The 23852-nt window shown below is 41.7% G+C and overlaps 1 protein-coding gene across 7 annotated transcripts in view; it reads left to right on the top strand.

Annotated features, from left to right (window-relative positions):
* LOC100747071 (neo-calmodulin) overlaps positions 1–23852 on the top strand; it is an 80010-nt gene that overhangs the window by 35261 nt on the left and 20897 nt on the right. For 3 of the 7 annotated variants that reach the window (XM_024372001.2, XM_033324376.1, XM_033324373.1), the window contains one exon: positions 18596–18637. The exons of 2 other annotated variants lie outside the window; for them this stretch is intronic. In XM_024372001.2, the coding sequence (XP_024227769.1) occupies positions 18596–18637 (42 nt within the window). Of the gene's footprint in view, positions 1–13372; positions 13505–18595; positions 18638–23852 lie in introns of those variants that run through there. 2 more of the 7 variants (XM_003494363.3, XM_033324374.1) reach the window with 2 other exon arrangements.

Below are 23852 nucleotides of genomic sequence, written 5' to 3'. Positions count from 1 at the left end.
AAGCGAGCGACGGAAGTATGCATTTGCAGAATTGAATTCCGACGTTGGAAACTTTTTGGCTGTTCTATCGCATAATATTCTGTCATTTACGGGCAGCTCGTGGCCGTAAGATTTAGTGACCACGAAAGACGGTTTATATAACCGCAGATTTTTCATCGATGATTTTTAATAATAGTATTCTTGTTTTATACACAGTTGCAACGGCACGTCGATTTCGTCAAAGTGTGACGAATTAATAATTCACAGTAAAGGTTGAATCTGGAATGTGGCATGTCATGATTAAATTCTCTATAATCCGGATAACTGCTCATATTTCATAAAATATTACTAATTTACGGATAAATCGAATTGATATGATTTCGTTGCTCGTGATCATCGTAATTACCTATAATAGGATATTACGGTGTGATTAAATCGTGTTCGTCCCTATCTTTAGATTTCTTAATTTCTGAATTAGAAATGGAATCAGAATTATGATTAGATTAATGTTCTTCAGATTATATAAAATATTTTTCTAAGTTTTTCGAAATATAGAAAAATGTCAATACAATTAATAATAAACTAAATGGTAGGTTTACGAAGTGATACATATAATAAGCAGTAAAATCTATTATTCTTAGGTTTCTAAATCGTTAATTTATGATATCTATGAAAAATATGACTTTCTACTTGTTCGAATGTTTTCGTGAGCTGCTTTAGATAACATGTAATATCGACGAATTACGAAATCACGTAACAAGGTTATGTTAAAACGTGCACGCCGAATAGAACAGTGCAGAGCGAAGAAATATTACATTGTCATTTCGCTCGGCGAATCGATAACCAGGTTATGGAAGCCCGTAAACCTATAAAACGACTTTGGGTGTTAGCTTATCTTATCGCGTCGCGTTCCTTCCGTCATTTTCTTCAAATTTCCACGCACAGAAAAAGATGCTAATCGTCTGACGCATTTTCCATTTCGAGGAACCACACGACGAAAGTGAACCAGTCACTGATCAAACCTGTTGCCCATTCGCTCAAATTACTGCAATTAATATCCGTATTGCGTGTCGAACGTTGTTAAAGCTCGCGCGCCTCCAATAATTTTCCTCAATTTACCAATTATGCCTGTTTCTAAATTGACGCCCTCGAACAGAATACGTTTCTGTAAATAGCAACTACCAATAGCAACGAAATCGCGAGAGTAATTCCTCGTGTCATGTGCGAAAGATCCACCTTCTAAACGATCACGTCTATTAATTTTGTCACGACGAAAGGGAAACGCACAGTGCCTTCGGAACGACCGCGAAGAAATTGCGGTTGCAGGACTCTAATTATTCGGCAATATGATCGAGCAGATAGATAAGCATCTAGAGAGTAACGTGATGGTCATTGATCGCGTTTTGAGGTAATCGACCTTAACGTAAAACATAGGAAATGTAGGTTGACGTATGAACAAATTCTATCTTCTATGTTATCAGCTTATTTTTTCATGTAAAAATACCCCTCTGTCTATTATATAGTTATCGAGATACTTTGTATATCGATTTAGTCGAACTGTAATAGTCGCGTGAGTGGCAAGGGTTGATCTTCTTTTGCCAACGGTTATCATTTTCGAAGGTCTAAGTGATTCACGATAGCAAATTATTTTTAGAAACTTCTGACAGACAGGCTACGTAGTCATTATTTCTCGTCAACACAGGGTTGGTGTAGATCGGTCACAGGGAGAAGAGATTTCAGGGCTTATTGTTCGCCAAGTCGTTGCACCCTCGATAACATTCCTCCATTTTCAACGATGATCTTGGTCGAAGGGAATTATTGACGAGGAGAGAAACGACGAGAAAAGTTTTTAACGTTTAAATCCGTGCAACGTGTTGGTGTATTTCTAAAAAAAACGTTTGGTTTCTAGGTATTTAAGCCACGAAACGAGCCTAATAAGATCGCGGGGACTTAAGCGACTCACGCTCCGTTCAATTACACGCGAGCGTTGTTCACGCGAGACCATGAAACATAGTCGTGAAACGAAACTCTGACAAATGATATTTGCGTAAAGCTGTTACACCGACGGCTCGCAAATTCTCGCAGAAATATTCCGCTTGCTTGACAAATGTCGTTGATATTTCAGTCAACTGTCTGAAAGACGATCTCACGCGACATCAAGCCATATAACTTGAAAATCTGAAGAACTCTCGCTCTCGAAGAAGCAACTTATGGCTCGATATAGTGGCTACGATGAACGGAAGAAGAATTTTCTCATTTTTTCACGATTACGTTAAAGATAAAGTAATATTGTTTGCATGATACACAAGATTGATTACTCTATGCAAGGATCACGATTAGATTAATTCAAACAATCCGATCTTATGCTAAGTTATAGTATCTTGATGATTTTCGTGTTAATCGTAACGTTCTAAAATTAAAGTAATCTCGTTTAATATATCGGAAAGCAGGGAGCTAATAATATCCTTCCTCCTTCTAAGGATCCTAAGCATCCTTCTAAGATTTCATGGCGTCTTGATAAACCAACGAACGAAACGCGATGTTCTTTATAAGAGGTTCTCGAGATCACGTTCGGAGAAAATAGAAGTGGCGCGAATGACGAATACGTCGATATTCCCGAGAGCTTGGTATGCGACTTGAAAGGATTTTTTTTCGTTATTCCCGGAGAAGAGCGCGAAGGTTGTCAGGTGGCGATAAACGAGCGACCGACCTCGGTGAAATTTCAAGCGATCTTGCTTTTGGGCGGATATCGCTCGCCGAAAGAGACCGACTCGCGTGAAATAGGCTCGGTTTATTCAGATAATCAACGACAGTCGTGTTTCCTCGCGATGTATCTCCTTGTCGTTTACCCCTTCGTTTCCTGCCCGGTTTTCCGTTCGTTGTCTGCACCGTCTTCGCCGGTCGGACCCCTGACCGCTTGTCCCGCGTCTCTTCCGTATTTCGTGGCGCACGAAAACTCTCTCGACCATTTAGTCACGCGACCAACAACTCGGATTTTTCATCTAATCGAAACCCATACGATCGCTACGATTGCGCCGAGGACAATTCGAAAAGCTAGGGTCGTTTTCACGTAAAATATAAAACATTAGTCAAGTTATATCGACGTAAAAACTAAACTGATATTATTCGTTTCTAATATTTTCTAAAGACACGTAGTTTCGAATCTATCGGGTTGTTCCATTCGTCGATCATTTCACGTTGAAATACTTCTGTTCAACCGCCGAAAGACACGAAGATCCGAAAATTAACGCATTCTCCCAGGATGTTTCCGAATGATTAGACTGTCTCGTCAAGCTTTCTAGTTCTTTACTTAGTAAATGGGTGAACGCTTTTCCAGAGCTGCTGTTTCCGTGTTGCGACCCTTTCCATTACGTTCCAGTCGATTACAGAGTCTCTTTCCGTAACAGAGATAGCCATACAGTTGCACTTGGCCATCGTTCAACTGCCTCTCCTCTTCGACGAGCAATTTCTCCCAGAAGCATTACGCCGTTGCTTTGCTAGAGATGCGCCTATCGTTAATTGGCGCAATTATTTCGATTATTTTCTCAACGAGCAAACCCTCCAACCTACCATTCGTACTTTTCGTCATTAGCTTCCACCGCGACAGACATTACAAAATTACTTGGCCGACAATCCCAGCCTTACCTTCAGGCTGACGATCGAACGGATCCCTTCTCATTATCGTGATTACTCTCGAATGCCCATTCAATCCGTAATCTGTTGCTCGCTGGCACTTAAACCGTCGAACGATTTTCCCGAGGAATTTCCCTCGCGGACCAGGCCTTTGACGAACGAAAGCAGAACGAAGGCAGAACGATGGCGGAACAAAGGCGTGCGAAAACACGCGTCCGCTCGAGCGTACACAGATAAATAGTGAATGACAGAAACGTTTTGCGGGGTGCCCTGCCCTTCCGCAGTTCGATATCGTAAGTAGGACGTGAACCTGGACGGTAGCGTGCGCACGCGTACGCACGTGCACGATTTCGGCACGTAAACCCGGCTGGGTAAATATTCCGGAGCGGGCGACCGTTCGCGAGATTCCTCCTGGCCGACACCGGCCTGACACGTCGAAGACGTTGCCCCAAATTCGAGCCGTCACTCTTTCGTCCTGGATATGCCAACCTTCCAAGAGAGGAACCTTGTCCTGATCTACGTGAAAGTCTAGAAGTATTTAGTCATCGGGGATCTCTTACACAACTGACTTCTTGCTGAAGTTTTGGAAGATACGCGTGAATAATTATTAGCACTATTAATGGATCGTTATATGGGATTAGTAGAAGGTTGATAATAATCGAAGAAATGAAATTTTAGAAGTCAATTTTACAAATTATCTATTATTCGATTATCCTAGTTGGTGTAGAATCGTAAAATTATGGAAGAGAATTGTATAATTATTATATCAATAAATAATTATATTTTGTAGCTTGTTAGTTCATTAATAATATATTAGTAAATTATCAAGTTACACACAATACTAGTAAATTAACAAATTACGAGTTCACAATTTTACAGATGGAATTTATCAATTGCTACGAATTTGTAAAATTTATATATATATATAATTACATTTAAATCATTACTGTATTTGGTACGTAGCAAAAAAGGGTTTATTAGCAGTGATGATTTCATCGTAGAAATATATGCGTGCTTCTTTCAACTGTATTTTATATATTCCCAATAATTTGGAAGTGTCGAAATACTCATAGACGATAGCGTAGCTGGATTAAAAATCCAGAGGCTATCAGGCTACATAAGGCGCCTGAAAGAGGGCAAACAATCGAGGCCCACGCTTTGTCTAAATATCACCGAATACTCAAATCGTGCTAATGTAGGAGAACCTTTACCTCTTTGTATCTAAATTTTCGGCTATGTTAGCGCTTTTGTTCTTAGGTTATTTGATTAAAATTTCAAAGGATCATCAAGTACCACTTTGCAATTCAGCTGGTTAATTGCCTCCTCCGCGAAACGCAGGACTACGTGCAGGCGTTTGGAGAAGTTAAACGTAACTTTGATAGTTGAACGTAGCTTTTGATAGCTTAGCAATCTCCGATACATCGCGAAACGTGTCATTCTTCCATTGCACGAGAAGATACAAATAGCAAGAAATTTGATCTCAGCAAGCTTATACGTGGCAACAGGTATGCACTGTCTTCGAGCGTGTTACTTTTAATACACTCGCGAGCAAATTGTTTCTTCATGTTCGATCGCAATCTTCGAGACATATACAATTTTCCTTGACGTGACGTCAAGGGTTCTGGCTCTGGTGTTTTTTCCTCGTGGAACAAGCGCTGTTCATCCCCTTCAAGGTGAACGAGAATTTCATTTACATCGTACATTGATACGTAGCGCGGAAATTCTGCGTCTGTGGCCTGGCGTCGAGTCTGGCGACGATCCAGTGTCGTAAGCATCGTTACGTTTCTTCAGTCTGTTCCACGCTGACGATTCCCATAAATCAACTGTCTCATACCACAAATATATATATGTATTATACAAGCCTTGAACAATGATGAAACAACGATTGCAACTCTGGTTGAATCTTGGCCGAAATAACGGAGCGTCATACAACTTCGGAAGTAACGTTTAAAAGATACAACGAGTGATGTTTTTCGCGTTCATCCCGATGGGAAATAATCGGGGTATCGTAAATCACGGCGGTCGAGCTATGGAAATGCAAAACGATATCGCACAGTGGTGTATCGATTACGCAACGGAAAGCAGTCTTTGCCGTTTCGGAGCCGTTAATCCTCCATCCTCGGCGTAATATTCGCAGCGATTCGAAACGGCTGCTATTTTCACAGTCACGGCAGCCTGTGTGAAAAGTTCTCCCCGGAAAAAGGGATTTAGCGTGCGCGCACCACGCTGTTGGTTGCGAAGTGCCGGGGGCGGCTTACAAAAAATGCGAGCCCAGACGCGAAAAAGCAGCGAAATTCTTGCCTCCGCCATTCAGACCGGGATTACCAGATTTTTTTTTTTATTAGAAGGACGATCCCTTTTATGGGTAGCCGGTTGGTACAGCTTTTACCGGATGTTCCCTTGTCGGATCTGGTCTAGTGAAAAACATGACGTCAGATGAGAATCCGACGTGTTAATTCCGCTTGATTTTGGTTTAACACCCGCATAATTGAGACGTTAATCGAACCAGAAAATAGACTGATGCCTATATAGGGTGTTTTAAAAATTTGGGATCGAACCTCAGGAAGATATACCAAGTATCGATCGAAATAAATAAAAACGTTTCAATAAACGTTCAAGTATGATTAGTTTCGGAATTGCGAAACGTTTTCATCGATACGGTATTAACTAGCTTCGTTTACAGTACTTTATATTCGTTTCAACATACGTTCCGCCGCATTTCCTCTCAGAACCATTATTTAAATAATGTAAAAGTGGCAAATAACTGGCGAATAACTCAATACATTGCACACGAACGCTACAACCCCAAAGTGATAAACTATATATTCTTCTATCGTTGTTATTAAGCGATATCAAAGTACGATTACATAATTAATTATTACATAATTAATCTAACGGCGAAAAGTTGTAATATGTCGTTGCAAGCTCACAGTTGAAAACGTCGTGCAACTTTAAAACTCGTTAACATTCGTACCCGGGTTAATTAAGATCCTTTTGCTTGATTCGATGTGTGCTACATGTTCTTCTCGAGGTTTGACCCCAACTTTCTCAAACATCTCGTAGATATTCTCGTAAGATGTTATTTCGCGGAAGATACGATGGATCAAGGAATAACGATTGAACAAAGGGACGAAGAGCGTGAAGACGAAACGTGGAAGGTGGCAGATTGAAGAGGGTGCAGGATAAAGGACGGAGGATGCAGAACGGAGGATGGAAAACAGAGGTCGGAGGACGTAGAGGGTGGAGGTGGGCGCAGCATGGGAGTGATCAATACTACCTCCACACCAACTTCCCACGGGAGTAACAAAGATGGACCGGGACGCACGAAAGATAGGATTTCGGGAAAGGATTCTCTCCAGTGACCGTTTTCCGCGTAAGTCGATTCCGAACTGCGAAAGCTTAATGAAAGCGCTACAGATTGATAATTCGAGCAATGTTAATGGAAGTTACGCCATCCTTGGCTTCCGATAACCAACCCTGCGTTTAGACGCTCTAACGAACTCCAACTACGTGACCCCATCGATGCCCCGAAGCTCTGACAGATAATCTTCACTATGCACGTTATGAAACGCTGAGCGTACCGCAACTTTGTCTATACGATTTATACTGTTTCGTATTTATTAAGATAGCCAACGTTGTTGATCGCGTTTGGCCAATATCAATCCTTTGCATTCGGAATTTTAGCTCTGCAGACAGGATTTTTCCAACGTTATAAATGGCAGTGTTATAAACGTATATTACAAAATTACTAACCACGAAATCTGTATTCGAAGATATTTCCGTTTTCTGAAGAATATTTTCCCATGGTTATTTTATTCTACGATTACGATTATAGAAAGAGAACAAACATCAAATTATATATGAAGCAATTCAACCTTGATTTCCTCGATAAGAAATTCATGGGACGTTTTATGCTAGGAAATAATTAATCAATTTTGAATGTGCCCACGGATGAATTTTTCCCGGATATTCGATAAATCCTCCCTTGTAAATCCTGCTTTTAATTAGAAAGTTAATGGGAGGGACTTCTACAACGTTTCTCGTTCCCGGTAAAGAATTAATATCGGTTTATAGTACTGGAAACTCGTACGTGGATGCTTAAGCGGAAGATAGCTGCGCACAGAATACCGAGAATACGGCCTACATCCGCACAATTTCTAGGAAGATGGATTGGATGAAACGTTAAGCCATCTCGTACGGGTGTAGCTCGTCTGCAGCGAAAAATCTATTGCAACGACGAGTCCCGGCGGGAGACGAAGCCAAGGATCGCAGTAACGAGGAATTTTAATCACCGGTACATCACAGCGGAAGGTGAAGACCCGTGTCCTGCAATTTGATTCGCTGGTGGCAGCGGGTCTGGCGGATCGAAGCCAGGGACACGGCGTGGCCATTGGGCTACGCAGAGATCTAGAATGATAAAGCGAGTTAAAAAGGAAGGACAGAGTGGACGTGTATCCAGAACGATGTAGCCGCGATCCGTTCGGTCGTGCGTGACTAGGGGCTGTTAACCTAAACAACGAGCCACGCCACCGATAGCCTAGTGACTCCATTTCTCTGCATACCAGCAACGTGCATACACACTTGCTGTTTCATCGCCAGACATACGGACGCCTGAAAAACAAACTGAAACATCCATCGAACATCGGGTTCGATTCTATTTTTACAACGATAGGTTTATAACTGCTGGTGCAGGTTAATGGGCACGACAATTTGCGATGTAAACGCGACGTAGAAAGGATGGTAACGTCCGCTAACGTTTATCCGATGTCACGCCCTTCCGATCTCGGTCACCATTCACGTTACTCGCAGGATCGACTATCGCGTTCTCCTATTTTATAGATGATCCTCTTACTGGTTAATTTAAAAGCGTTGCAATAGGATGATATCGCGAGAGTCAAAGTACGGTATATTAGAAATTAGAACAAGCACCGTGCTGTGTGCACGTTTCGTGTACTTTCATAAATTTCGTATGTGCAACCTGCGCGTCTCCGTAGTATTAAGATTTTGATAGAAATTAGCAAGGACTCTTTGGAAGAGCTGTTGAAAATTAATTAGATAATTAATTGATACCAGTATAGAGATCGTTATAGTTGCCTGATGGAATTATCAGCATTGTCTTTGACTTAACTGAAAGGATCATTGTCTGTACTTTCCTTTCGATTTCTTCGCGAATTGTCAGTCTTATTTAACGCGACTCTCGGTCTCGAATGCACGCGAACAACACGACACTGACAGACGTTAATCCAGTTTCCGCGGCTTCTCGTCCGATTGACATTGCATCAGTAGTCGTTTAATCGAGTTTTAAGCTTCCGCCGGAGGCGAAGCCGGAACGTCAGCCACGACACACAAGCCTGAAACGAGCGGCTCGTGACAGGAGTAGCAACTAATTGTAAATTCAGTCTGTATCGTTCGGACGAGATAACACGGCAATACGTTCTCATTAGAAGCACATTGAGGTATCGCGAAACACGTTGATTTCTCACTGTGTTCGTTTTTACCCCTCAGGACACACTGTCGAAACTTCTCGAATGATAAATCAAAAGCCTCGCGATAGGAGATGCGGGGACGTCGATCACGTTTATCTGCGTTCGCGTAAACAGCATTGAACCGTCTTCTTTTACAAAGAAATATATCGTTGTTTTATTTTGCGTGAAGTAGGCCACACTGTTAGATTAATCTTTCTCCGTGGACGTGTCGTTCGTTCAAAATCGACATAATTTTTCGTTCGTTGAAAACGAGACTTCCATTCGAGATGCGCATAATCTTCGGAATTGCTGGAAGATCCCTGTGCATCGAGAGTTCGTTATCGACGATTCGATTTCGCGGCTGGTCGCTCGCATTTATCGTATCGGTTCCCTCATTTTGGCTGTCGAATTTTTCGTGGACGTCATCGAACGGAATGACCCGGATACGATCTAGTTAGGAGGGGAGCAAAAATCGGCAATGGATCGGAAGGAATTGTTGGCGAGATACGTCCGATACGTTTCCAGGAGACGTAAAAGGATGAAATCCGTTGTTTTGATTTCGAGAGGAAAATGACTCTCGTCCAGGTCGATACACGCATCCGATTAAAATCGTTCGCTTCCCCGAGAACCTGTTAGCCCTGGACAAGCAGAAATTGCAATTTTTCACTGAAACTGATCCTCGAGAAATCTCATTGGAGTTTCAATGGGCTGCTCTTATCGACGTTATTACTCTGTCGTTCGAACTATCGTTACCATCTGCCGTTTCATCGGGGGAAATCGAATCTCTTTCTTCTCCACGATAAACTTCGTCGAAACTAAAAAAAAAAAAAAAACCGAGAAAACTTGCTGGAAAAAATAACGCGGAAGAAAATGATGGGAATGTTCCTGAATGTTCTCTTTTTTTCAAATGGAAGAACGATTCGTCTGTTTGAAATACAGCCGAAATTTTCTTTTTATAAAAAGTGGAAACATATTTTTTGTGAAACATGTCGTACACGTTGTCGATATTGATGTGTCATACAGGACAGAAATCGGATCAGATACGATTCGCGGAAACACGTTCGCGCGTGTCTGATTTTAGATTACAATGGCCCAATCGATAAAGGATATAATTTATTTAACCGTTACACGTGCACCGAGTAACCGTGACTACGAATTAAACGAACATTGTATACGCGATCTCGACAAAATTCGTTGCAGTTATTTCGCTCGGAATATTCTATAGAAAATTCGATAGGTTCTGTGCAGCTGGGTTTGCACGCGGAATCGATTAAGTAGATTCAGACGTACGTTGCACGGCCACACCTCGAAAGGTAATCTGTAACAGCACACCGTTGGATAGCACTTTTTAACGGGACTTTTTACGTTATTCCTCAGGTACTATATCATCTCGTTATAATCGTAAGAGGTCGTACTTTGAGCTTTCTGCTTTCTTATCTTGACGCCATTCAATTCTATCCTCGACATTAGCTGATGTATTATCGTACGTACTTTTTAAAACGTTTGTCGCTTCGCGCCAATATCGCATCCCGTTATTTAACGTAACGCGAAACGTTGTTTGAGAAATCTTCTGCAATAAGTGATCATCAAGGAATACGTATATATAATAGATCACGAAAGTACTTGAACGTTTCTAAAAACGCTTTTACGGATACATGGAATTTCATGGAAATTAATTCCAAGTGGAACGATATCGAGCGCCGAATTTTCAAGGTAAAATGATTTACCATCGGTGGGCCCTGCTTTAGGCACGAATAACGCGACCCGTTGCATCGATTTAAACTTGCTCCATTTTCGTGGCATGTTTTGCTCGAGATGTGAATTTATCGTGGAATTTTCATCTCGTTAGAGCAAAACGCAAATTACGCGAACCGGACGATTTAAACGCGATACCTCGGAATCGTGGAACAGGAGTCATGTATCACTCGTAGAATCCCAGAGACGAAGAAGTATTCGCTGTCCATCAGGGAACGGTCGGAAGACACGCGTCACGAGAAGAAATACGAGAGCAATTTTTGGCCTTATCCTGTCGTCGACGAATTTAGGCAAACCTATAATTAAAATACCATGTTTCGTACCTTTACATCCTTGGGACTTATTCAGAGAATTTCTAAATCACTTAATCGGTATCGTCTGTGCTTAAATTTCTTCTCGCCTATATCCGCTATGTTTCTCTTACTTTGGCTATTTAGCTATTTCTAGCACTCGTGTTATTTTAATTTTTCCATTGCAGTTGTTCTTATTAATACCAAAGTTCGAGCCAGATCTTAAGAAAACTTCTCCAAGTTGTGCATTTAATTTGTATGAAAAGATTTCAATAGGAGTTAGGTTAGAGAATTACGAAAGTTCGAAGAATAATTATAAAAGTATGATTTTTAATTCATCGCGTGCCTCTCGTTAGCCTTACAAATGAATTTAAATGAAAAAACCACTATGTATTCTGATACTTACGAGCAGAAGTGTACGGATTTTTCTAACGAGTTTTCCTCTGTAAATAACTGGATAAATTATACGCAGTGTAATGCCCCGCCATTATCATGCAAAGGAAAATATTTTATACTCTTACGACGAGTGGGCTTTTGGTATGAGCCGAATTTTTTTTACGGCAAAAGGGTCGAAAGCGCGCGCAAGATTTACGCAAGTGGCTGACGCTACGTTTTTCCACGGAATCTTTATGCTCGTGTAAAACGCGGAAGCATACGGTGTGAAAAGGTTTCGTTCGAGCTCTCCTCGATTTCCTTTTTTTGCCTTTCACGTTCCCCTGCGAAATCTATCGAGGCGTTAGGCGAACGAATTTAATTAGAAAAGTTTCGCGGTTCAGGGCAAACGCAAACACGGCCCATTCTACTTTCGTTTCTCGTCATCTCCAATAGGGCTTGTCGACGCCTCTTCAAAAACTCGCCTTGCTGAAGAGTCGAGCCGTTCTTTTTCGTTATATGGTGGTTCGAGCGTTTTGCCTGCAAAAACGAACAACCGTGCAGGTGAAGAGATCATCGTTTGTACGTGGTCTGATCAAAAAGCTTTCTGAGCTTTGTGTATGAATCGTTTATCACGAACGTTAATTGCAATTACACCGGGCCACTTTCAATGAAACAGCTAGCTGTAATTATTTCGATATTTTATAATCATTCGTTGATTGTATTTAGTCCTTGAGCCATATCGAGGCTAACGTCCACTGGCAACAAATCAGAGAGAAAGTTAAGTCCTTTTTTAAGACATAATTTCCGGTTATTTTAGACGGGCGACCGCGCGAAAATAGCCCGACGAAATGACCGACAAGATGATGGCGGGTGTTTAATTATTCAAACGGGCAGGCTGTGCACCTCGTTACTTGGGTTTGAAAACATCGTTCGAGGATCGATCGAGACACGTAGGCGAGTCGTCCGCAACGAACCTGTTTCTTTTCAGATCCATGGCCATAATTATAGCAACTAATGACAGATCGATCGAGCCATGAGGACGCATCAGTTGCGGCTCGTGTCGCCTGGTATGTAGTCGTTTAGAGGAGAATAATACGCGCAAGAAGAAAAGGAAACAGAAGAAGAAAGAAGTGGAAGATAGAGATAGCGTAACGTTGCGTATATTTATCGAAGAAACGTCGCGTATATTTATCGAAGAAACGTCGTGTACGAAGAATCCACCGGAAATAACGGTGACATCGCGACAGGCAAATGTCCTCGTCGAGCTTCCGCGAGAGCCCGTCGACGAGCTACTCACGAGAAGCGACAGGAAACAGAGACACCGACGGCGACGCCAGGCGTCGCTACACCGCACGGTCAATTTCACGATAAAACTCCAAAGACGAGGAAGCTGAATCTAGTCAATCCGCGATAACCCCTGGCTGTGTTTATCCTCAAAATCGTAAACGATAGTGTTCAGCGATCTTTTCGCCTTCTCGAGACCGGTCGCGTGTGAAACCAGTCGAAGAAAAATCGAAACCGGGCAAGAAGCGAGTAGAATAAGGAAAGGGAAGAATCAACAACAAGGACGCCCGGCCCGAGAAGACGACGTCAATATTAGTTATAGTCTAGTGATATATACGAGGAGAGAAGGGAAGGAGAGTCATGTAGATATCGCGTAGTACAAACGTAGCGAATTTCAATTCACGTATACATATTCATACGTACGTCGTGTCGATTAAATCGTAGTGGTAAATTCTCGTTAATTCAACGATAATCCGTGTGATGAAAAAAAGCAATAAAAATAAAAAGGAAATTTAATTCGTAAGTACGAGGACTGGTGTTCGGCTGTGCATTATCGCGTGTGATCAATCGTTGAGCACGAGTTTCGTGTTCCTTATTCGAAATTGCTAAAGGGACGGAAGAAAGTGCATCGGCAGAATGGCGTTCGCTGCGGCGAGAATGATCCTGAAAGACAAGCGGCGGAAGGCCAGCAAGGAAGACTTCGCGCCAAGAAATAGGAGCAAGGTAATATCCACGTGATCCTATCGTTGCAGTTTATCCTTAATTACGTAATTGAAATACTTCTGATCAGAGATAAACGTGTGTTCAGGAACTTTGGACGGTAGTATACATATGTACGTAACAAGCTGATGGCACAAGATCGAATCAAATAATCAGAACCTTTTTGTCCAAAGAATCGCAATCGAATCTTTTGCAGTTTGGAAGAGAATAATCAGCGAAATGTAAAGCTTCGGATTTCGCATGTCATATTTCGCACTCGAGCCACATATCGTCCGCATGAATCTCGTCATTGCGTATTACCTGAATACAATTGACGATAGAAAGTAGCGGGAAAGCAAAGTAAACATTGAAAACACAGGGAAAACGTAGCGAACAGTGCGAAAGAATTGCGAGCATATCAACGAAGTCGACCGTGTATCAAATTCGCGACGTTTAGTTGAAATGTTTCTCATTTCTCCGAGCTTTTCGTGTCATTCCTGGTGAAACGATACGCGGTTAGAACAGCAAAGAGAAAATTTAGGCGAATGAGATAAAAAAGTAGGCCTCGCGTCGGAGGAAAAATTACAGACGAATTTAAAAAAAAAATCTTATCGAACGTTATCGTCTTTGGCACGTAGATGCGGCCAAATGGCGGTCTCCGTCTAACCGTTCAAAGTTCAGCCGCAACCAATGGGCATTGGATAGAGTCAGAACCAAGCAGGAGAACGATAAGAAAGTTCATTACGAGGTTGTGTCCTATCGAGGACCGGAAATTAAATCCGCCCTTTGCCGGACGACGAACTTTTCCTAAACCCGTTGTTCGAGTGCTCTTCCCTTCGAATATACTCGACCTTTTTCCGCTTCCTGCTGTCGCCGCTAATTAAGAGCCTATCGACGACTGGCAGCGTTATGCCAATCATTCGTAAGTTTGTCGAAAAATCGGCAGTCGACACGAAACACAAAACGCGATTTCTTCACTGTCCGATCTACAGACAGCTGTGTCTCTTAGTATTCTTAACCCTTGACCGATATCGTTGCAGTAAAGTACTTATTTTTCAAGTGTTTCATCTTCTCGAACTATATCTAAAATGATATATATTTTGATATTAAATAATGTAAATTGTAATTACTTATATGAGCCAAGGATAACAGTTAAGGGTTGAACTTGACGCAGACGAGTGAATTTTCCGTGTTTCAACAGTCCATTGCAATTACATCGTGCGCTGACGATGAAGTACGTTTGTCTATAAAAACCATACAGGAAAGACATGTCGCTAATTTCTTAATTCTCAGTTTGTAGACAACTCGGAAGAGTTTAGATCAAAATGCTACTAGTACGAATACTTTTCGTAGCCACCGTGTATTTATATGTAGGTACACGACTGTCGCGCATCTGTTAACGGGCATCATTTTGTCACTGCGAGCGCATTGCTTATCTTCCAATAACCGTGCGTGCTCGCACAAGAGGAAAGCCGCTCGTCTGCATCAGGCCTTATCGGAGTTTCTCCGCATGACTTTTTGGTGGATTAGCCAGCGTATCCTCTTGAAAACGCTAAGCCCTAAAGCCTTCAACAACGTGTAAACCAGGCTGGCATATCTCGACGGGGTGGCGTCTTCCATTTTATCTCGTTTATGTCTCGTTTACGTTACTAGGTCGTTTTGCTCGCCGTAACTTACTGTCGTTCGTGTTATCGGCTTGTAGAAACTCTATATGCGCGCTATACATACGTATTTTCCCACTGTCGGGATCCCACGCGTCTATTTTCAAAGAAGCAACGCGAACAAATTATCGAGCGGCTCGCATACAAGCGAACGTAAAATGAGACGTCGTTAATAATTCAATTATTTAACAACGTTGCCGGCGATACATTTATTCGCAGCAGCTCGTGTCGGACACGGCACGTAGCACGCGCCACAAATTATTCCCTAGTTGCGTAATTGTTTTGCAAATTTTCGCTCGGCTCATCCGTGAAAATATTCCGCGTGTCCATCGCTGACTCCCACGGCGAATATCCAATTATCGAACATTTACGGCTGACTGGAATTCTAATGATCTATGGACTTCGGTGGGCTATGATTGTTGAACAACTCCGAGCTGTCTCGAAGTTAAACGAGTTTCTCGTATGAGCTTCTCGTGAATAATTAAGAATAATTAACACTTTCACGTCCGGTTGCACCAACGTGTTGTCAAATGCAGACCGAATGGTAATGTCCGGTGACACTACGTTGATATCACGAGCAAGTCGCTCGTTACGTAAAGTATACTTGAAATTTTTTACTAAGCAAACATCGGCTATTGATTGAAGTTATCAGTAGATTTACGCGAAAAGCAGAGTGTTAAGAAATCTTTGCAAAGGATACACTGAAAATGTCGTTTACGAGAATAACGAATATAGTGTGCATCAGAGTAACAAAGTAGCCCAAGACATTTTATTCCAGCACCAAATGAATACTATTAGAAATCGATAGTATCGTGGGTCGGTTTTTTTCACGTTTGCTCACTTTTTAATAAAACTTCAAACGGCACGTGTATATAAAGTTATTCTTTTATTTATTTATTTTCTTAATTAAAATGTATCGACGAAGTTTAATAAAAGACTAATAAAACTCGGCACATGTCAAAATGCTTCTCGACCGTACGATTCGACATGACGTTATTAATCAGCGCATTTCAATTTTCCGATAATTAAGCGAATATTAATTACGTGATGTTCGTAAAATCTAGTCAGGTTGAATCTTAAAGCGTTCAATGTCAATCGTCTCTACTTACCAGTAACGAATAACCATCACGCACGACCCTTTCCATCAGAACTTTAATTGGAACAACTTTAAAAAAGATTTGAGTAATTGCTCTTTGATCGGTCACACTCGTCGAATATAACTCGTGCTCGAGAACGAGTTCGACTTTGTGCTTTTGAAACTGGCTACGTAACCGGAAATCATTAAAAATTAATCTTGTACAGACCACTCCGATAATTTTATGGATAAATGTGAAATCCTTTTATGAATATTTTAATCGTTACACAATGAACACTGGCACGATTTTTTTCGTGTAAATATTTTCGTGCAGACACGTTTATTACTTTTTAAATTACATTTGTTATTATTCTATGAAACTATATGTACGATTTCATTGTTTTACGAAACTTAGATATTACGTAGAAATAAGAAATCTTTTCAATCTACCCTTCGTCTTATCGCTGTGAAATAAAATATTCGACGTTCGTGACGATAATGATCGAACCTTCGCGAGATAAAAATTAAAACAAACGAATGGTGATGTTTGCGGAATGAGGAAACGAAGAGCGAGAAAGAAGGAAAAATGAAACTACGATTTTCACAGAGTTAATAAGCGTGTAAAGATACGAACGTTAAAATCTCATTCGTCGTTTCGTTACTAGGACAGATGGGGCAGATTAATTGCGTTTCGACGATCCAATTAACTCATTTGACAGGACACTATTTTAAAAAGGTATTCTGAAGGTTTCATATCGAGCAGAAATGCAATCGAGAGCTCTGTAAAACCAGCAAATTAAGTCTTTCACCAGTCGCGCGTACCGCCTCGTTACCTTTGACGAACGAAACCGCTGTCCAATTAAAACGACAATGCCAACTCTCGAGCAACCGAGTAAGTCGCGGCAACGAAACGTTGCCTTTCTTCTTATTTCGCTTTTTCTTTTCCGAGACGAGAGAAACTATTGCTCATAACTGTCCACGAAAAATACGTGCATACTATCTGCAATTTATATTCGCAGCGTAAGTTGCCACGAAGCAAGTACAGACAAATTCATAGAAAATTTAATCTTCTACCGTCCTTTTTTATTCGCCGTATTCTTTGATTCGATATTAATTAAAATTCTTTTAGACGCCCCTTTTGGTCTATAAAGTGAAAGATCCGTCCGATCGAAAACATTTGCACGCCACTAGAGCGATATGATATACATATCGTAACGTTTTACATCGTAAAAGATATTTGGAGTTAAATTAATACCGTTGAGTTTGGTCGAGAACTTATTATCAAGGACGGTATAATTATCAGAATTGGGATCGGTCGCAAGGCACGTATTAAGCTAATTGGCCCGTAAACATCGAGGAAACTGGCAGGAAGAAACGCGTGCGACAGTTTTCACAAGTTTGAGATTCATGCGGAGAACGCGGCAGTGATGAAAACGCTGCAAGTACGCGGCAAGTTTAATCTGCACACGTTTCACGAAACGATCGACACGAACCACTTACTTTCTATTTTTTCACGAGATACTATCTTTCTCGCTTCTCCTAAACGCTTTGATTGTACAGAAAAACGAGCTACATATGACTGTGAAAAACACGAAAACTGGCCTCGTAATTGTTCAACACTGAGAACCCATGCTATGCTGTCGTATATGTTCAGTGTGCACTGCTGTTAATACGCTGTACTACCATGATACCGTGTTTGCGAATTTGACAAATGTCCACGAGCTCAGTTCACGTAATTGCACCAGCAGGGAAGATTCCATTTCGAGAAATAACTTTATACCTTTTATATGGAATGTCTTATTTCAATCTATAATCACAAATTACTCCTAAATTATTTGATGTATGGAAAAACGATCGAATGCTTTCGAGGAGACACAATCTGGTACAATTAGCTTTAATTTTATTTATATGACTATTATATGGCTTCTACGTGACCATTTACAAAAATAACACCAGATCTTATCTTCTTCGAAACCAATTAATTTTTCTTGGGACCATTTTTTGGACGCAACAAGCAATTCACCAGTAATTTGTAATTACAGATTATTCGGTATATTACAAGAGACATCCTGAAAAGTTTAGCTCTGTCACAAAGACATCTTCCCTGCTTGCACGTCGAACCAAAGATTTTTATCGTAACAACGTTCTTTCCCCTGTCTAGGTGTAACGCAGCAAACTGACCCAAAACTATACGCGCGTACCCGTAACTCTGCAAATTGTCACAGTCATACTCTTATTCTTCTATTCTCTATACCATTCCGTGTTATATGTAACCACCTTACTATTCTATGTATCTATATTCTATAGCATATCTCTATTTGTACTTTTCCAACTGCAGTGTGTGGTGATTGGTGACCTGTACTGTACTTGTGTTTACAGGCCCGCAGCGCCAGTACAAGTAGCTTTAGAAGCCTGAGCCAGGTACATACCAAAATGACATAATCCACATATAGCTGAGAAATTAGTTAATTACTAGCTATTACTTTTAGCTGGAAATAGCTAGACACTTAGAATCTAGACACTACATGCTCGTGCGTAGATGCGTAGAGTGCGCGCGATCCTCGCGTTCCAATTTCGTGGAACACGACGATTAAACTGTCCAGTTTACATTCTATTACTACGATCATGATCATCGTCGGACCGATTAACGTTTACAGCGAGACGAATAAACGCGTGGTCGGCCCTAGTTGCGCGATTAATCGACTATAAACGAACGCTTTACTACGGGACAGTGTAAACATTAGGCTGGACTATGACATGGTTTAAAGACCCTTCTAATCACATTTTCCAGATAAATATCCAACTTTAGTACACGGTCATGTATGGTACATGCATGTTGACGGTTTGTTTTGTCTTCCTACACACAGAGCCGCAGGAATGGTGAATGAAGCTTGCCGCCCACACGCACACCCTTTCTATACTTATTACGTATATGTACATATATGATACTCCTCACCGAACACCACTCAGTAGATCATGCATGTCTAACTCGCCTGCCTTAGCGTAGGTCACTGATCTATTCGTGCATCCCCTCTCTTTCTTAATCTCTCTTTCTCTTTCACTTTCTCATTCTTTTCCTTCTTCTTCTTCTTCTTCTTGACACAATTCGCCGGGAGATCTTTATAAAAGGAGTTAACGTAAGTACATAGAGGAGAAAAAAAAAGGAATAATCCGATCGGTATTGCGACATGACTGTGCAACGGCGCTCGATTTGCAAGTAGAATTGGATGTTTCTCGACGAACGCGAGTTTCAACTTCTCAGACTCTGCGTCGCCTTGCTCAATACGGACGACTGGAATCGGCGACGCGGAGTGTGTTAGGTCGTGAACATACGGCAAGCAGTGAACGGCGAGATTGGCATTTGGAACATCGACATTAACTGTGCCATTACTTGTTTCGTCGCTCCGTATGTTCGCGGCCTTATTCGCGACGCATCGTGATTTACACGCCGCGTTAATCCCGTAGTATGCGCTCGTTACTTCCCCGAGAGCGAAGTTTCAAACAATTGCTCTGATGGCGGAGCAATTACATAATTTTTCTCGAAAGACTCTTTCGATGTTCTCGAGTAGATTGAGAGCTCGGAGAACAAAGAAACCGGGGACGTAAGTCTTTGACTAACGCCTTTTACTCTCATTCCCAGTCGCTCTTTTGGCTCGTAATTTATTCTTGCCTCGACTTTCAGTCATGAGTCGGTCCGCCCGTAGCGTTTCTCTTCGACTTTGCATATTAATCACGCGAACCGCGCCTCTTCGAGCTATTTAAACGGGAATCGTTTTATCTCGGAAATACTGGACTGCAATGCGAGCGACGGGGCGTGGTGCCACGGCTGCGCTTTTCGACGCGAATCGAATCTTCGCGAGATACCTGGTCGCTCCATTTCGAATGGGAAACGACTCTTTACAATTTGGAATCTGAAACTCTTGCTACTGAAACTGAGAGAAGAATATCGACAAACCGCTTAAAGCGGAACAGGGGTATACCGTCGATGGTGTCATCGATATTTGTCGGTGCATTTCATGGCTCATCCACGGCTGGGCCGATCTATCGTTTCCGTGAAGCCTGAAAACGGCAGGGCAACGAATTCCTTTCGCCCGATAAAATATACGGGTGCCGGTGTCGTTCGAACAAACCCATTTTCACGAGAGAGCGGGAAGAGATCTCTTTTGGAAACAAATGGCCCGAAAAAGCCCCGGCATCGTAGATTAAGAGAAGAAGATCGGGTGAATGGCATCTTAGGTCCCTCGTTCGGAGCACCCTTCTCGACAAGTAGTCGTCTCGGATATAAAAGCAATAAGAGTTGGCGGCAAGAGTCTTTGAATGTAGCCGGGAAGGCAGTAGGTTTGGGTTGAGGATGGTTCGGGTTGAGAAGGACGATCGATAGCTTGCCTGCACCCTCGTCGTCGGTGTCGTCGTGGCCATTCCTTAATTATTAATTGCATTCACCTACTTCTAGTTGCTGTATCGTAAGTGCAGTGACACGTTCCAAGGTCACGAATTCCCATGTTTATTCACTCGATTCTCCTCCTCTCTTCGTCTGTTCGTACAAGCCTTTACACTTACCTCCGACGTTGTCGCGCGGTATTTGCGCGCTTCTTGTCGATGCTCATCGCTTCAACCTCATTGAACATTCTAACGATAGACATATATATATATATATAAGCATTTAGTGTTATATAAAGTGTTTCGAAATTTGATTGAAACAGTTACGAGACACGAGTCGTGATTATTATAGTGTTCACTTATATGAATGAAGCAACGAACAGAGTTCAAGCAGTACTCTCGTAACTTCTAGAATATGTACATTTTCAGATTGCTTTCAAACTTAATTAGTATAACCGTGATAGTCGAATCTCGCTATAGCGCTAATGAAATATCAAACTGTTTCGTATAACAGGCATAATATACACGTTCGTAAAAGATTTCTAGAACTGTTAGAATAATTTCACGAGCCACTGTAAATCCGACATACTCGACGATTACTGTAATGCTCCCGCTAAGTGTTCCAAAATATTGAAACGCGTTTCTGGAAATTCATTCCACGTTGCTCGAACGTTGCTTTCCTCTATAATTTTGATAAACCAAACGTACAGCCGTGAGTTGGCACCTGCTGTACACCGGGGCTGTTCCCTCGGGAATATGTCGAATACCCATCACTCTCGATGACACGCGTCAATCTATCGATACGATTTAATCGACTGCTACTCTTCACGCCTCGATGACTGCTCACCCGTGAACGCTGGCTACAAAAATGTTCTTTCACGTTGGAATAGTACTCGTCGTTCGGCGAGCAGCGACGTGGAAAAGTCGTATAAAACACTGAAAATAGAAACGTAACGGCGTCCGAGGTATACGAACACAATCTAGGTCGCACTTATTGTAATTGCTCTTCAGGGTTACATTATATTTTTCCTTTTGTTGCCCCGTGTAACGAGACTCGGCGCTTTTTCGCAGCATAACGCGCTGCAAACGATTTTCACGTGAACTTTAAACGTTCGCAAGCGCTTTCAACGACCGCCTTTAACTTCGGTTAACCTCGAAAAAATGTACGCAAACGTAGTACAGTCGACTTGACCAAAATTTCGCTTTAGGAGAACTGATTTAGGAGAATACTTATTAAAGAAACGATCAATTAACTAGAAACTAGAAGAAATTGTAACATCTTTGTTGAAACATTTTTATTCCTGTTTCGTATCAACCCTATGTGCGCAAACTGAATTGTTTATGTCCACGTTTTAGGGTTTGAAAAAGTCAGAGAAAATGGGTGTACACTGATTCGATATTTTACTGAATCGTGCAACCAATTTTCAGTAAAATATTAAGAAGGTTTCTCAGAAAGAGACAAAGATTTGAGAATGAAATTTCTGTGGGTTGCCTATACGAAGGGTCCAGAATAAAAATAGAAATAAATTATCCTCGTACGCAAATAAAATTATTCGGCTTCCCGAAGGATTCGATTATCGCGTGTCACTATTAATCCGGATAACCAAACTTCCACTGTAGCTCCGCCTTATTTGACTTGCTTCTGAACCACCTTCGATGCCCGTCGATACATCTGCATCGCTCCTTTGAATCTTCGATATATTTTTACGCGACCTACCAATCCTCCGGATCATCTACTAGCTAGGTTATAGCTTTTCAAGGACGGTTGCAGTCGGCCCCAATTATTGATCCTTTGAAAGCGGCTTCCGGGTCTCGCTCGCGAACACTCGGACAAAACTTGAGTGGGTGAAACAGCCGGGGCCGGACCTGGAGCCGTGGTGGAGTCCTGTGTGGAGAGAGGAACGAGAGAGCCGACTAAAATGGAAGGAAGGAAGTCGAAGGGGCAAAAGCTGAAAGCGGAGCATGAGTGACGGGTGGCAATGGGTGTCTCTGAACGTTCTCAGCGGATCCTCGACTCCTCGCTCTCACGCTTTTCCCAATCTTTTGGAGACAATTCTGACTTCCAGATCTCGAGATCGATCGTTCAGAATTGCTCTGTCAAGAAACCAGATTATCTTCGTTGTTCTGACGTCTATAACCTCAGTTTCCATTGGTTTCTCTTGATGCCTATTACATTGGCTTTCTTAATGAGAAACTATCGAGGATTATGATAATACGGTGGCTCGTAATAAAAACGATCTTCGTCAATTACGTAACGTTTTCTGGTTATCAGAAATAGGATATACGGTGGAATCTATCTATATCCTGACTTATTGTCGAACGAAAATTAACTGGTTTTATACAAACAACCTTCAAAGTTGCTTCCTATCGTAATAGCTTTTTTTCAAATGAACAGAGTTAATCCTACTGGTAAGATAGTTATTTTAAAGTATACGGAATCGATGTTTTCTTAAGCGTTCACACGTATCGACGTAATTTACTCTGATAACAGCGCTTGAAGGAAACGTGGTTCAAATGACGGTAGGTTGTTGACTTTGCAAAGTTCATAACTTCATGATTTATGAATCGATTTAATGGAAAACTGAAATTGTTGGATATTTTAATTTCAGATAACATGCACAGCCGAAGAAAAGATCAAAGGATCGAGGCTTGTTTTTGACAATGAACTCTTCAATTTCTCTCACTGCAAATGTCATCTTTCATATATCATTCATTTGGAGTAGCCCGTAAAGGTCAGTCTACCATCACCAATTTCCAAGCTGGAAAAACCAAAGGTTCGAAATGCTAGGTAATTGTAAACACCGGTGAAATCGTATCCATTGCCTATACTGTATAACCTCGATAGTCCGGCTGATATATGCAGAACGCGAAGCTATAAAGTATAGAGACCTCGACCTTGCAGCAAGTCGATGCCCGAGTTGATCGAATAAGTGGCCTTCACGGAATTCGAACACGATCCTACTGCACGCTCAGCGATTTGCTCGCCGGAGATCCTTGATGAATATCCCATACAAGTTTGCCGCTTTTAAGGAGACAGGAAATTATTAGGCGCGTCGAGCTACGAGTATCTAACGGGTGTCGGTTAAAATTTAGAAATACGACCTGTTCGTGCCATAACACGTTATAACACGCGAATTATACTTGGAAAAGGCGCTGTCATTTCAGTGGACGTGCTTTCAAGCGAATTATTAAAGTTCAGCAGGGCCTCAGTCAGATCGGTCAAGTTAAGCGACTCGGGTCTTCTTGCACAATAATC

This window comes from Bombus impatiens, unplaced genomic scaffold, assembly GCF_000188095.3.
Source record: "Bombus impatiens unplaced genomic scaffold, BIMP_2.2 scf_2222, whole genome shotgun sequence".
Taxonomy (NCBI): Eukaryota; Metazoa; Arthropoda; class Insecta; order Hymenoptera; family Apidae; genus Bombus; species Bombus impatiens.
The sequence above is the reverse complement of the archived record's forward strand: the minus strand, read 5'-3'. Positions and strand labels throughout refer to the sequence as shown.